The 14,110-nt window shown below is 55.6% G+C and overlaps 5 protein-coding genes across 5 annotated transcripts; 2 read left to right on the top strand and 3 right to left on the bottom strand.

Moving 5' to 3' along the window:
* Nucleotides 1–384: 384 nt before the first annotated feature.
* Nucleotides 385–3,242, bottom strand: SETTUDRAFT_104673 (uncharacterized protein; the record flags this gene model as incomplete). Its single annotated transcript, XM_008024354.1, has 6 exons — nucleotides 385–1,051; nucleotides 1,123–1,370; nucleotides 1,433–1,701; nucleotides 1,761–1,895; nucleotides 1,954–2,792; nucleotides 2,869–3,242. 6 exons carry the CDS (start codon nucleotides 3,240–3,242, stop codon nucleotides 385–387), a joined length of 2,532 nt encoding a protein of 843 aa, XP_008022545.1.
* Nucleotides 3,243–3,656: 414 nt separating this feature from the next.
* Nucleotides 3,657–6,160, top strand: SETTUDRAFT_167415 (uncharacterized protein). Its single transcript, XM_008024353.1, has 2 exons — nucleotides 3,657–4,226; nucleotides 4,281–6,160. Exons 1-2 carry the CDS (start codon nucleotides 3,808–3,810, stop codon nucleotides 5,956–5,958), a joined length of 2,097 nt encoding a protein of 698 aa, XP_008022544.1. The 5' UTR covers nucleotides 3,657–3,807; the 3' UTR covers nucleotides 5,959–6,160.
* A 165-nt stretch (nucleotides 6,161–6,325) lies between these two features.
* Nucleotides 6,326–8,127, top strand: SETTUDRAFT_146555 (uncharacterized protein; the record flags this gene model as incomplete). Its single annotated transcript, XM_008024352.1, has 3 exons — nucleotides 6,326–6,379; nucleotides 6,476–6,814; nucleotides 6,860–8,127. 3 exons carry the CDS (start codon nucleotides 6,326–6,328, stop codon nucleotides 7,994–7,996), a joined length of 1,530 nt encoding a protein of 509 aa, XP_008022543.1. The 3' UTR covers nucleotides 7,997–8,127.
* A 413-nt stretch (nucleotides 8,128–8,540) lies between these two features.
* Nucleotides 8,541–10,006, bottom strand: SETTUDRAFT_37224 (glycoside hydrolase family 17 protein; the record flags this gene model as incomplete). The annotated part of the gene is made up of 2 exons (XM_008024252.1): nucleotides 8,541–9,883; nucleotides 9,931–10,006. The coding sequence occupies 2 exons, from the start codon at nucleotides 10,004–10,006 to the stop codon at nucleotides 8,541–8,543; spliced, it is 1,419 nt and encodes a 472-aa protein (XP_008022443.1).
* Nucleotides 10,007–11,900: 1,894 nt separating this feature from the next.
* On the bottom strand, nucleotides 11,901–14,045 carry SETTUDRAFT_146551 (uncharacterized protein; the record flags this gene model as incomplete). The annotated part of the gene is made up of 4 exons (XM_008024351.1): nucleotides 11,901–12,957; nucleotides 13,006–13,605; nucleotides 13,655–13,719; nucleotides 13,772–14,045. The coding sequence occupies 4 exons, from the start codon at nucleotides 14,043–14,045 to the stop codon at nucleotides 11,989–11,991; spliced, it is 1,908 nt and encodes a 635-aa protein (XP_008022542.1). The 3' UTR covers nucleotides 11,901–11,988.
* Nucleotides 14,046–14,110: the final 65 nt, after the last annotated feature.

Here is a 14,110-nt window from a genome sequence, read left to right as displayed (position 1 = left end):
ACACTACGCCTAGAATACCAATACTAGGCCGTCAGTCTGGATCTACACGTCAGACTGATGCCAAGGAAGACGGAGCATAGGCGAGTTACGCTAGGCGTGAGATATAGTCCTAGATGTATAGCCATGACGATATGAATGCCATGTCAACCCAGCCGCTTGCTGAGACGCATAATGTGCCGCCGTGAGACGGCGAGTTTTCGATACAAACACACCATCTGGCTCATGCACCCGCAATTTGCATCATGCTGGCTCCTGTGCAAACACACTAGACTGTGCAGTGACGCCCGACGTACATGGCATCCAAAGTCAAAGTCCATGTGTAGCCGTAGCCGTAGCCGTAGCCGTAGCTGTAGCTGTAGCTGTAGCTGTAGCTGTAGATAAACACTACCCAGCCAACTCGACTCTCCGCCTCAGCAACGTCCGCGCCTCCGTCTCGCTCAACAACTCTAGACCCAGCTCGTCAAGCACATCTCTGGCAGACTGGTTGTCTGCAAAAAGGCGCCTTTCCACCTCCCACAGCCCCAACTCCCCTGCATCGTCAACGTCCAATGGCTCGTCACTTGCTTTTGGCGCCTCACTCGCCTGATCATCTTCTGCGCCCCAAGCTTCCGTGTCCCATTCATCCTTTTCTTCGCCACCATCGTCATGCTTGCCTGATTCCTGTCCCGTACCGACTCCTGCATGGCTGCCTTTGACGGGCAACCCGACCAGTCTCACGCCCTCTAGGCATTTTTTCAGCCCGACTTCTGCCACACCTGCGCCGACGTGTTTATCCACAACGCGGCATATGGCCAAGAGATCGGCGTGCAGCTGTGTAGCTCCCTGAGTGGAGAAACGGTACCGGCTCATCACATTCTCCCACAAGACCGTCGAAATGGTACTCAGCATGGCCCGCGTAATGCGGCGCAGCGGCGCAGATGCAAGGGCGCGCGAGAGAAACGCCAACGTCGTGCGCAAATAACTAAGCAAAGGATCAAGCTCTGCTGTGGGCGAGGGTTCAACAGCGTTGGAGGCTGAAGCCGCCGGGCCGCCGAGCGTGGCCCACGGGTTGCTATCAGAAAAACAAATGTCAGTATACAGCTTTAGCGCCAGAAACATGGCCTCATGTGGCCAGAGACGTACATGTGCCGGTACGGACGCAGCGCCTCGCGCACATTGCTGTTGAGTGTGTCCATGATGATCCTCTCACTGCGCTCACGAAGGCGCGCGTACCACGACGCCGTTTCGTCAAACAGCGAGCCGCCATCCATGTCGTCGCTTTCGACATTCCTTGACGTGCGCTCGGCCACATCCGCAACAGTCATGTTACCAATATTGCTCGTCTTGCCACGGGCGCGATCTTGCAGGTTCTCCCAGATGTCCAGGAAAAACTATCGACAATCAAGTTAGCTGCAGCGCACATAACGCAGGGGTCGTGCAGCTGAGAGCCTACCACATCGTCGCTCCAGTCGCGCATTGCCCGTTCAAGATAGTCGGCGCTGCCAAATGTCTTGCAAAGGCGCTCCAACCCGTGCACGCCAAGCAGCTTTTCCTGTTCCTCCTTGCTAACGCCGCCCATGGCGCGGCCCAGCGACGTGGTCATGGACAGATACGCTTCTAGACTGCTCTGCAGCCGCTCGTGCAGCTTGTCAAAAATTGCAATCTGAATGTCTATCAGGAAGGTGAGCTTTTGGCTAAACGACGTCAGGGGCCTGTATCGATCTGCAGTGCATGCACGGTTAGCGGCAGGTGCGCGGCAGAGGAAGGGCTGTGGCAAGTACCCGTTATGGTTTCAAGCAGGTCGTTTACGCGGATCGCGCCTTTGGTGGGCTTGGTGGCTTTGGGATCGACGCTCTCGTAGTCGAGATCGCCAAAGTCTGGGGCCTCGACAATGGTCTGGTAGCGAGACAGGGCAACTGTGACATGTCAGTGCCCACAGGACAAGTTCCCAATTGGGGGCCGGGTTGAGCGTACAGTCCTTTTCCACCTGCAGCCATCGCCCGAACCAATCACCCTGAACCAGGAATTCCCATGACAGCCCCTTCCAGCCCTCGACGCCATGGCCGGCATCGTAGCCCCACGTGTCTCGGAGCGTCGTGTCGAAGCCCATCATCTCATGCATGAGGTGGCTCAAGAGCTGCGGCTGGCCGGCCACCTTGGGCAGCAGCGCACCAATCTTGGTGCGCACCATGGACAGCAGGGCGGTTATAAAGGCCGACATGGCATCAATGTACACGGGATTGAGCGCGAGATTGGTGCCGCGGAAGTGGCGCAGCAGGACAGGTTGCACATGGTCACCCATGAAGCCGCTGTAGTCATTGATGAGCGTCGTGATGTGAGAAAGGAAATACTCGGGCCTATCAATGCGGTTGGTGGGCTTGTCGCCCTCAAAGTGGTAGCGGAAGCGCATCTCGAGGGGCTGCACCAGCACTTCCATGGGAAAAAGCACTGGCGGCAGCTTGACCTTGGTCCCCGGCCCGCTGGTGTAGTTCATGCCCTCGAGCTCGGGCAGCTGCAGATCGAGCAGCTTCACAACGGCCGTCTCCCATTCTTCGCGCAGGTGCGTGGGGATGGCGGCCTTGGGCGTGGGCCAGTGTATCTTCTTGAGCGTCTGTTCGAGCTGGGCCGAGAAGGCGTCGAGGATCTTTGCGCGCAGGGCGTCGGTGATGCCGTTGACGTGGTGGAGCAATTGGGGCGCGGCGCCTTCTGCGTCTTCCTGCAGGGCGATGAGGCGCGTGTGCAGGGCGCGCAGCTGCTTGTAGGGCTCGAGGGCGGCTTCGCTCGACGTCTGGAGCTGCGACTGGGCGTGCTTGCTGGTACGGGAGTCAGCGGGCGGCGACAGCGACAGCGCCGGCGGCTCTGGAGCGGCACGTTGTGCAGGCGGCGTACCTCAGCGAGTCGACGGCGGCGAGCAATTGCACGTATCCGCTGGCGACGTCGAGCCGGTGCAGCGTGTCCAGCACATGCTCAAAGCGGGGCACGGCATCGTCGCTCGTCTCCGAGGCCGTCATGGCCAGGAGGCGGCGGTCAATGTCGGCGTGGTGCTCGCGGAAGGCATCGGCGCGCTGGGCAAGCAGGGCGTGGTGGGCGTGCGAAGCCTCGTTGGCCTGGTGGAGGTCGCGCTGGGCGTCGTGGAGCTGCTGCTTCAGAAGGCCATGCTGGGCCGTGATGGTGGCCAGCAGGTCGTCGAGGGCATCGAGGTCGGCGGGCGTCTGCAGGCGGTCGTCGAGATAGTCGGCGACGCGCGTGTGGGCGTCGTCCATGGAAATCGTACGATTCGTGGGCAGATTGCGGCGGCGTCGACTATGGGCATGGGCATGGGCATGGGCATGGGCATGGGCATGGGCATGGGCAGACGTGGTGGAGGGAGAGTGGCAGCATGGCAGGTGGCGGCACAACGACGGCCAAGTGCAAGGCTGGGCCGCGACCCGCGAGCGCCCCCCAAAGCGGCTAGCGCCCAGGGCTCGCGCACGCTAGCCTGCGTCGGGCGTGCCTGCTGTGGCCTGGGTGGCGCCTTCCCGATCTTGGGGACCGCCTCGATCTCCACCGATCCGACCTAGCCCGTTTGGGGCGGCAACTTTTGCCTAGCGAGCGCCACTCTTTGCCCCATCAGTCGACTGCTGGAAAACATGCTTAATGCACCTCGACTGCCGTCTTGTGCGCCCTCTCGACCCTCAGCGCTGCTGTTCCACACCCGAGCCTCGCCCGCTGCTTATAACCCGACCTGCTGCCTGGCCCCGAGCTGCGAGCTGCGCATCTGCACTCCTTCCCGCCAGCCGCGACGCTCCAAACTTCTGCCGCCGCGCGCCGCTGCCGTCATCGCCCGCCATGCCCAAGGAACACAAGAAGCGCGGCCGCCGCGACGAGCACAAGAAGCGCAAGCGGGACCTCGACGACGACGCCAGTGCCAAGCGCCATAAGCACGACGACGCCGGCCCGCTCGCCGCTGCCGACGACGCTGTCCAGCAACTTGCCAACGGCCAGGCCAGCCGCCCGGATGACACACCCTTCTATGGAATGCTCGACGAGCAGGAGCTCGAGTACTTCCGCAAGGCAGACGAAATGCTCGAGCTCAACCAGTTCGAGAGCGCCGACGACCGCGACATCTTCCTGGCCAGCGTGTGGAAAGAGGCCGACGGCAAGGAATTGAAGATTGCAAACAGCCAGTCCTCCCGCCTGCTCGAGCGCCTGATTCTCCTCTCCTCTCCAGAACAGCTCAAGAGCCTGTTCCAGAAATTCAGCGGACAGTAAGCCGGCCATCTTGCTCACTGACTCTGCTGTGCTGTGCTGACACACCCCAGTTTCCTCAACCTCGTCCAGAACCGATTCGCCTCCCACTGCTGCGAAGCCCTCTTCATACAAGCCGCCCCCGTCGTTACCCAAGAGACTGTCAAGCCAGAGACTCTGGAAACTCCGCCGTCTTCCAACCCTGACCATGTCCACGTCTCCATGGAAAATCTTTTTCTCTTCACACTGGCCGAGCTCGAGGGATACATGGGCTTCTTGATGACAGACAAATACGCCTCACACGTGCTGCGCGTACTCCTCATAATCTTGTCGGGTGCGCCGCTAGAGAAGCAGACCAAGTCGGTCACGCAGAGCAAGAAGAAAGAAAAGGTGACCGTCTCTGGCGCAGACAAAACACAAGAGCGTATCCTGGAGGAGAGACAAGTCCCCCAGTCTTTCCTCGACGCCTTGGAAAAAGTCATCAGTGACAGTGTTTCCGGCATAGAATCGCACTATCTTCGCACACTGACCACACATGCCCTTGGCGGCCCCACTCTGCAACTGCTGCTTAAACTAGAGCTCTCGCATTTTGGAAAGTCTCGGGCCAAGGACGAAAAATCAATCATACGCCGACTTCTTCCCGATAACCCTATTGCTGAAGGAACTGAGAGCGCTATCCTCATCAATGGACTAGTATACGACGCTGTCGGCTCCCGTCTTCTAGAAACTATCATTGAAAATGCGCCAGGCAAGGTGTTCAAGTCCATCTACAGCGAATTCTTCAAAGAGCGCATGGGCAGCTTGGCACGTAACGAGATTGCAGGCTACGTAGTAGGTAAGATTCTCGAGAGGCTCGGCAAGGATGACCTCGAAGAAGCCATGCGCCAGATTGTCGACCAGATTCCCAGCCTAGTTGAGCGCAACCGAACCGGCGTCATCAAAGTACTTATTGAGCGATGTGTGGCACGAGAGGTGGACTGCTCGCCCATCAAGGCGCAACTGGAAGCTGCTTATGCCGGTTCCAACGGCTTCGAAGTGACGCGCATCCTCCGACTAAGCGAAGATGACGGAAAACCGCGTGGCAGACACGACCACTCACCAGAAAAGGTGCATGGGTCCTTGTTAGCACAGACTATGATGACGGTCGACGGGCCGCTTGGCCAACTCGTCTTTGACTCTCTTGCAAACCTCTCACCCGAGCTCGCCACCCAACTGGCTCGTGACCCCACAGCATCTAGGACGCTCCAAGCAGCGTTGATGTCGAAGAATGCGTCCGTCATTTTCCGCCGCAAGATGATCCAGCAGTTCTATGGGAAGATAGGTGAGCTCGCGCTTGACCCGGCCGCATCACATGTCATCGATGCAATCTGGCAAGGCACAGCTGGTCTGGCCTTTATTCGCGAGCGCATCGCCGAGGAGCTGGCTGAAAACGAGAGCTCCCTGCGCGAGTCTCACGTCGGGCGTGCCGTCTGGCGCAACTGGCGCATGGATCTCTACAAGCGCAGACGCAACGACTGGGTCACACAGTCACGTTACACGGCCGGCAACCAGGGCTTCCAATCATTTCCCGAGGGCAATATCGAAACGCCTCTCAATCACAAATCAGGCCGCCATCTTACAGCCATTGAGCTGGCCAGGCAAAAACATGCAGCTGCCAAGGCTGCACAAGGAAAAGATGGTAAGAAGCCCAAAAAGGGGAGCAGCGTAAGCAGCGGAAGTAGTAGCAAAGGCAATGGTGTTGTGGCGCAATAAAAGGGTGACATTGCCCATGTGGCGTGCGACTTTTCTTACCTTAGGCAAGAATCTATAAAATGGTTGCTTCGTTGATTCGGGCGTTATACAGGGCGGAACTCAATGAGTGTGTTTTGGTTTGATAGTTCTAGATACCTTACTGGTGGCATAATCTGCATGTGGCATTTCGTAGTGGGAGGATTAGTTTGAGGAAAGATCCATGACTCCATTTTGTAATTTGCTAAAGTAGTCGGCACTAACGCCGAGTCTGCCGTTTCTCTGTGGGGATTTCCCTTCATGACACCCCGGTCCCTGTCCTGTCAATTCAAATACGGGGCTCTCGTTTTTTTTACCTTGTCTTGTTCGGATTCCTTCACAGTCTGCCAACATGGGATCAATAGCTGCAGCCACACCCCTCGATCGGGCTGGTGAAGTCAAAGATGTAGGTTTCTCGGAACGGCATTCCGACCATTCCGACAAAATCTCATGCGTCGCACATGGATTGCGTCAAATGGCATCATATTGACGACATTCACAGCTTCTCGACGCAATTCAAGACTTGATCATACCCTTCATACGCTCCGCAGACGAGGATGCAGCTACGAAGCATACTGGTCATGGTCTCAGGATTGAAGGTGACGGCCCCAGAACTGTGCTCGTCGAGCACCACCCCCCGAAAAAACTCGAGTCGATTCTCAGTGAAGAGCTGGAGATCAACGAAAGCAAGGTCGGAAAAGATGGATTGATCAAGCTGGTGAGCTCTGTGTTGAAGTACAGCGTCAACACTTGGGACCAGGGGTTTCTCGACAAACTGTATGCGAGTACGAATGCGGTGGGCGTCGTCAGTGAGCTGCTACTGGCAGTGCTCAACACTAATGTAAGCTTGTCGTTCATCGCAGACACCAAGCACTAACATGCCCAGGCCCACGTCTACTCCGTCTCGCCTGTGCTGACTCTGGTGGAAAAACGAACAACCAAGTACCTGGCCTCCCTATTCGGTCTCCCAGATGAGACATCAGGAGGAATCTCCCAACCAGGTGGCAGTGCCGCCAACGCCTCTGCCATTGCCATAGCCAGAAACACACTGTACCCAGAGACAAAGGCCGATGGCAATGGAAGCCACAAGTTCACCCTCTTCACCTCTGCCCACGGCCACTACTCGGTCGAGAAAGCCGCAAACCTCTTTGGCCTGGGCTCCAGAAACGTCATCGCCGTCCCTGTCGACGACCGCGGCTGCATGATCCCCGCTGAGCTCGAACGCTGCATCAACGAGTCCAAGGCTCGGGGCGAAACACCCTTGTTCCTCAACGCCACAGCCGGCACGACCGTCCAAGGATCCTTTGACCCCTTCCCCGCGCTCTCGACAATCTGCAAAACACACAACCTCTGGTTCCACATCGACGGCTCCTGGGGCGGCAGCGTAGTCTTCAACCCAGCCTACGCATCCTCGCGCCTTGCAGGCGCCCACCTCGCAGACAGCATCACCATCAACCCGCACAAGATGCTCGGTGCCCCCATCACCACCAGCTTTCTCCTCGGCCGCGACATGAACACCTTCTACCGCGCACTCACCCTCCCCGCAGGCTACCTCTTCCACAACGCCCCAGGCACACACGCAGTCGACATTTACGATCTCGCAGACCTCACTCCGCAATGCGGCCGCCGCGCAGATAGCCTCAAGTTTTTCCTCGCCCTGCAGTACTACGGCCCCTCGCACTTTGCCTCTCTCGTCGCAAACGCCTACGCAAACGCAGAGTACCTGCTGAACCTTCTCAAGCAGAGCGGAAACTTTCGCACGATTAGCCCGGAGCCGCTGCCGTGCTTGCAGGTCTGCTTCTACTATGCGAGGGGCGGCCAGCGCAGTCGTGATGCTGAACGCAATAGTCGCGCTACGACGCAGATTGCGCAGAGGCTTGTCAGCAAGGGCTTTATGGTTGATTTTGCGCCTGGCGACGACGGCAAGTTCTTCCGCGTCGTGGTGAATGGAGGTGTGCTGAGGGGCACGCTGGATGGCCTGGTCAAGGCGATTGAGGAGATTGCGGACGAGTTGGGGTGTTAGATATGTTTAGTATCGTGGAGAATACCGGAAAGAAGAGTAATGGAGAGTTGAAGTGGGTATTTCGAAAGGATTAAACACATCGTTTTCTGAAAAGGCAGAATGAAATATTCACTTGGACAGGTACATACTGCAAACGACACTGATTCATTCATGCATTCATTCATGTGACATTCCGGGGGGTATCTATACTACTACTACTACTACATACATGATTGCACATTTATCATATCCATACTCCCCCTTTCTCCATACACACGTACATACATATCCACAGAGCACTAGGCTACCATGTGCATACGTACGGCGTCCAAAGTGACGCAGGAGTAAGAGGAAGAAGAAGAAGAAGAGAAGAAAATACTCAGAAGAGGGATGGAAGCGTATACCAGCTAATACATGGTATGTGTACAGAATGGGCACATTCCAAAAAATGATGCGCACATTGGAAGAACCATTTCCGCTTAACCACTTTTCCTCTTCTTTGTTATTGAGGCGAGGTGCATAAGTAGTCGCCAAGTAGACACGCATATGTGTGTGTGTGTGTCGACTAGAGGATGCCCCAGAAGCGCTCCGCGTTAAAGGTGGATGCCGTGTTAGCCTTCCAGCCCGAGTCGAAGGAGCTAAAGAGAAACATGTCGGAGGAGAAGGCGGCGCGGATCGAGTCTAGAGCAGCACGCTGGTTCTCGGGCGAGGGCACAGCCGCACCGTTTGCGTTGCCCTGGTGAGGCCAGCCCGACTCTGTAACCACGACGCGCTTGTTGTTGCAGGCGAACTTGACGAGCTGCACTTGGCTCTGGACAAAGGGCCCCGCGTCGGCGGCTTGCGTGTTTCGGTCGAAGAAAGCGTGGATGTTGACCATGACTACGTCTGAGGCGGCGCAGATGGATGGATTGTCGATTGTTGCAGGGGCCGTTTCCGTTGCGCCCACGAGGCCATTGTAGCCAGCACGTCGTAGCTGGGCGCGCGCCGAACCGATTACGTCGACGACTTGCTGGGCCGTCATCCTGCGCTCGTTGATGCGCTCGTTCTCCACGCTGAAGAGCTGAATGACATCCCAATTACCGCCGGCGTACTGATCAATGGCGTTCTTGTATGTTTGAATGACATCGCCCACGTCTTCACCGCCGCCACTGGTGTCGACGTACGCACCGCCCATGAGCTTCTGGCCGTTCTTGAGCGCATTCTGAACAGCGAGCGCAATCTGGTTGCAGTCTTTGCCGTAGATGCGTATTACCTTGTAGTCTTTCATTCGGCTGAATTCGCTCGCGACTTGGGCGGGAGACTTGCATCCGGATGAGTCGGTGTAGGCATCCCATGTGATACCCAGAGGCATAGTATCTGCACCAGCTTGCTCAGTCGGAGCAGGTTTCGCTGGAGGTGGAGATTGCGGCGCTGGTCCGGATGCTTTGGTCGTGGTCGTTGACGTGGTAGACGTGGATGTTGGGGAGGTGTACTCAGGAGTGACCAGAGAAGGCGTCAGTGTGGTCGTGGTGCAAGTGGTATCTACAGCGGTGGGCTTAGACGAAGGAGTAGTGCTCGCCGACTTGGGCTTCTCCGAAATCGCCTGCGGGGTTGACTGGGGAGTGACGGCAGAAGGCGAAGAAGTGACACGAACAGCTGACGTTGAGAGCGCAATCTCGGACGTAGTTGAAAGTGCGGCTTCGACTTGGACCTTTGCAGAAGAAGAACTGGTACGAATGTCCGACTTGGACAGCACAACCTTGGATGTCGACAGCGAAATCTCAGACGTAGTCGAAGGAGCGGTTTCGGCGCCGACCCTCTCAGAAGTTGTGGTTGAGTAGGGCACGCCCGATCCATCGACATACACAATCACATCCGCGACCGTCTCAGTGACATAGACAATCTCGGTGACAATGTCGCGCTTGTGCTCTGTATCCCGTCAGCGAGTGAAGCCTTGAATTGGTTATACAACCCACCGAAAGGGCGCCCGCCTGCAGAGCCCACAAAAAGGCCGGCAGCTGCCAGAGCGCTCACCAAAACGATATTCTTCATGGCTAGGATGCAGCGAATGTTATTGAATGCTTTTACTGTACATGCAACGTAAACGTGCTGTATGTGTGGATGCGGTCGAGTGTTTGCTCAAGCAACACAGGTCGTTGTACAAGTAATGAAGGAGTGAGCGACTGCCTGCAGTTGGCAAAAGGAAGGTGGACCGGTCAAGACCGAAAGAAGAGGCTGTGAGCCAAGGGAGAGGGTAGAGATTGTATCGAAGGAGTTGTAGAGCAAGCCGACTTGAAGGAGTGACTATGGCTTCGGGCGTGTCCTACCTCGCACTAGCGGGTTTGAGTCTAGCGCCACGCCGTTTGGGTAACCGCAACAAACGGTGAAAGGGAGTTGCTGTGTAGAACATGAGGATTTTTTTTCTTCATTCCCGAGGTTGTGCCTGCCTTAAGTGGAATGGTGGGGAGTGAAACGGCAATTACAGTGTAGAGAAAGGATCAAGGACTGAAACACCAAAGTGCCTCAGGCACTGCTTAAGTTGAATCATTAAGAGAACATGTAAGGTCGATGACAGAAAACATTCTCAGGTTGAGCATGGAAGATGGGTAGCGTTGAGAGATATGAGGCGTCATTTCAAGAGAGCCCGTTGATAAGGAGCGGGCGGCAGACTGGTAGCGATTGTTCTGATATACGCTGTATACTGCGTAGTGGGTGTTGGCCAAGAACTACAAGGCCAAGAATGACAAGACCAGGAGGAATGAGGCCAAGAACAATGAGCCCCTTGTTTCCTGGCGCTTCATGGCGAAGACTTCGTTTAGGTTTCTATATTGAGCAGGTTTTGGCATGTATTAGTGGTTTCCACAGGAATCGGCTGTAAGCCAATGTAGCAGGGCGCGAACGAATCCCACATAGTGTGACGACGTGCAGCAAACAAGGGGAATATGATAGACGTTTGGTAGAGCGCATTGTAACGGGACAAAGTGATAACAGCAATGAACGAGTGTCTCGGGTGACGTGAAGTACAAATGATCGAAGTGTATAAGTTGAACAAGTGACGGTTGTGCGCCGGTAAAGTCAGACAAAGAACAAGCAGAGGTCAGCGGTACTTACGGAGTCCACCGTATGAAACAAGTTACACCCGGGCGGCTAACCTTACTATACCGTATTTTACAAGGCCAGAGAGAGAGAGAGAAGGTAACATGGCAAGAAAAGAAGATGGTCACCGACCAGGCAGAGGCAGCACCGCAAGAGCACAAGCGAACAGCAGACAGGGCAGACAGGCTGCAGCCACGGTGAAGCGGGGCACGTGACCCACGGTGCGCCATCCAACAGCGCCATAATCCGCGCGGGACACGCTCATCTCTCGCTCTCTCCAGCTTCCCACTTTCTCAGCGTTATCTTGCATGGAGAAATCAGAAAAGTTGGCAATCCTCACGACTGAACCAAGGCACGCCAGCGCCAGCGCACTCGCAGCACGACCCAAGCAGCGCTCGCACAGGACAACAACGCACGGCCAGCGCATCCCATTCCCTGTTCGTCGCACACGCCGCGGTTCTCGTCCACACGCACTGGCCTTTCGTTTCTCAAAGCGCTGTTCGCCCCCCGCCACCTCAATTTGCCCCAGTCTGGTCGCGTATCCAACAAATCCGGCGCACGATATAATCAACTTATTTTCGAAATGCCATTGTGCAGTGCGAGGATTTGTACGAACTCATTTCTTGCCTTTTACCAGAAGTGACCGCGAGTCCCGCACAACACTGCACTTACCTAATCTTTGGAAAACACTTCACCCGTTGAGGGTTCGAAACTCTGTTTTTGCCGTTTCTTTTTTGCCGCTTTTTTTGCACCACCTGACTTTCCACGACCTGGAGTTACTGACTTACCAACCACTTCCACACTTGACAGGATTACAACTCATGCACAGTTTTTGGATATTAAAGCCTTCGTAGTTGATAGATAGTCTTATACACTACAATGCTACACGTCATACATGAGATACTGCTTAACATATTCCGCTCTCTCCCGTCACAGCCCTAGCACTTCATATTTACCCCCCTCTTTTTCTCGTCTTCGCGCCACTCAAACATGAGCTGCGTTGCCATAAACAGTGCACTGCAAGCTATCGCCAGGAAACTCCAGCCAGACCACGACCCCATGATACCGCTGAGCAGCTCTTTCAGCCCATCGAGCCCGAGTGCAAAGCCAACCAAATTGGCCACCATGAGCATCAGAATCTCGCCGACGGCACCCAGTCCACAGAGCCAGCGGTACGCATCGGGACTGTCCTTCCACTTCCTCGCGGGAAAGATGTAGGAAGCGATAATCTCGGGGAGGACAAAGAGCGTCACGAGCCACCCCCACATGAGCAGTCGCAGCTGGATGTCGTGCCAGATGGCAATAAATGTAAATACAGCAAGGTAGTTCCCCACTGACCTTGCCTTACCAAGAAGGCCCTCCCCCTTGCTACCGCCAAGAGGAATGTAGAGATACCTCAGACTCCACTTGTTGAAGCTGCGGTGCCATCCGCGCCAAAAGTGCATGACGGAATAGTTGTCAGACATGCAGCGCACCATGTTCTCTGGTGGATCAATGCCGTCCATCAGCGACCAGAGGCGGAAGAAGCGCCATGGTATGAGTAGCTTTAGCCAAATGTGTTTGAGGTTGAAGAAGCCCAGCATGCTGAGCTGGCAGGGCGTGTACTGAGACCAGTCGGGCTTCTCGTGGAAGATGGCAACCATGTACATGTAGTGGATCATGATTTCCATGGTAAGCAAGACGACGATGAAGCGAATTAGGTAAAGAATTGTACGCTGGGAGGTGATGCTGTGAGGCCGGTAGCGGCATTGCGCCATGTAGTCGTTGAATGTCACGATAGGGCCAGCCAAGTAGAGTGGTGAGTAAGTGGCGTAGGCAAAGAAGTTGCGAAAGTTGAAATCATCAGGTTTGGCAGGGATGGATACCCGATCGCGCTCGGAGAGGTTCGAGGGGTCGAGTTGCTTCTTCTTGGATGTTATTAGCTATCTCGAACTGAGGGAAGGCGGGGACCATACTTCCAGCGGGTTGCTGCCTTGGGACTCAAGAGACCAGTAATAGTCTAGGTTGAAGCTTATGAGCCGCAGTATCGTAAAGTTGAAGAGCACCTCCCAGCGCGGGATCAAGCCGCCGTAGTTGTCGAGCGTGTGGCCAAAGTTGGACCGTGGCTCGCCTTTTTCTGAGACAGTGGACGGGAGAAACGTGCCCAAGATAGTTTCATATGAGTATCCTCGACCAAACTCGTTTGCAAACAAGATGCCTATGTTGAAAATCCATGTTGCGGCCGGGATATACTGCCGAGGAAGCTTTTTTCCGATGCAGTAGTTGGTATACACGATGGCGACAATCTTGAATGTCGAGAAGCCATGCAGGGCAGCAAGGAATATTACGGCGAAACCCAAGTCAAACGATATACGTTGATGCATCCGGGCGTCGGCAGCAGCGGATGGCGTAAGACCCATGGTAAGGCCATTGCTTGCTGACGATGATACCTGAGTGTAAGTACCGGCTCGCCAGAAAGAATCGTATGTTTTGCGCAGAACTGGATGAAGCAGTACCACGAGAAACAAGTAGGGAATGTTTTGGCGGAAGCCGGAATACTGGGCATCAGAATTGTCCTGAGAAGTCAGTCAATTGCATGTGACAGGCGACAACGCAACATACCACTTTCCGCCCAGGTATCCAGCCTTCGGAAAGCAGATGTTCGAATTTGGGGTAGTTTGGATGTGATGCTACACGTGGAATTAGCACTCGCGCCTTTGCTTGTGGAATTGCCCGACAAACTCTGAGATACATCCAGCACCGCTTTGCACATGAAGAAGACGCAAGTTGAAATGGCCACGTAGTAGAAATAGAACTCGGCCGTATGCCATCGCGCCGGCTGGAAGCTGTTCTCTGCCCGTCTGCCACCCTCTCTTCCGTCCTTCACGGGCACGGGGCCTGCTGGATCGACTTTGGCATTCTCGAGTGCCTCCTTCGGGGGTGCGTTGGATGGTACAAAGAAGCGAGTGTCGAGGGTGTCGAGCGAATACAGCTGCCGGATGAATTTGAGCGCCATGGTTCTGCCTATGCTATCTCTTCATGTTCCAGGCTTCCAGGGGCCCGGCAGACAGGTAGCTGGGC

The sequence above is a fragment of the Exserohilum turcica genome, assembly GCF_000359705.1.
Source record: "Exserohilum turcica Et28A unplaced genomic scaffold SETTUscaffold_12, whole genome shotgun sequence".
Lineage (NCBI taxonomy): Eukaryota > Fungi > Ascomycota > Dothideomycetes > Pleosporales > Pleosporaceae > Exserohilum > Exserohilum turcicum.
Note: the sequence above shows the minus strand (reverse complement) of the source record. Positions and strands in the feature narration are given on the sequence as shown.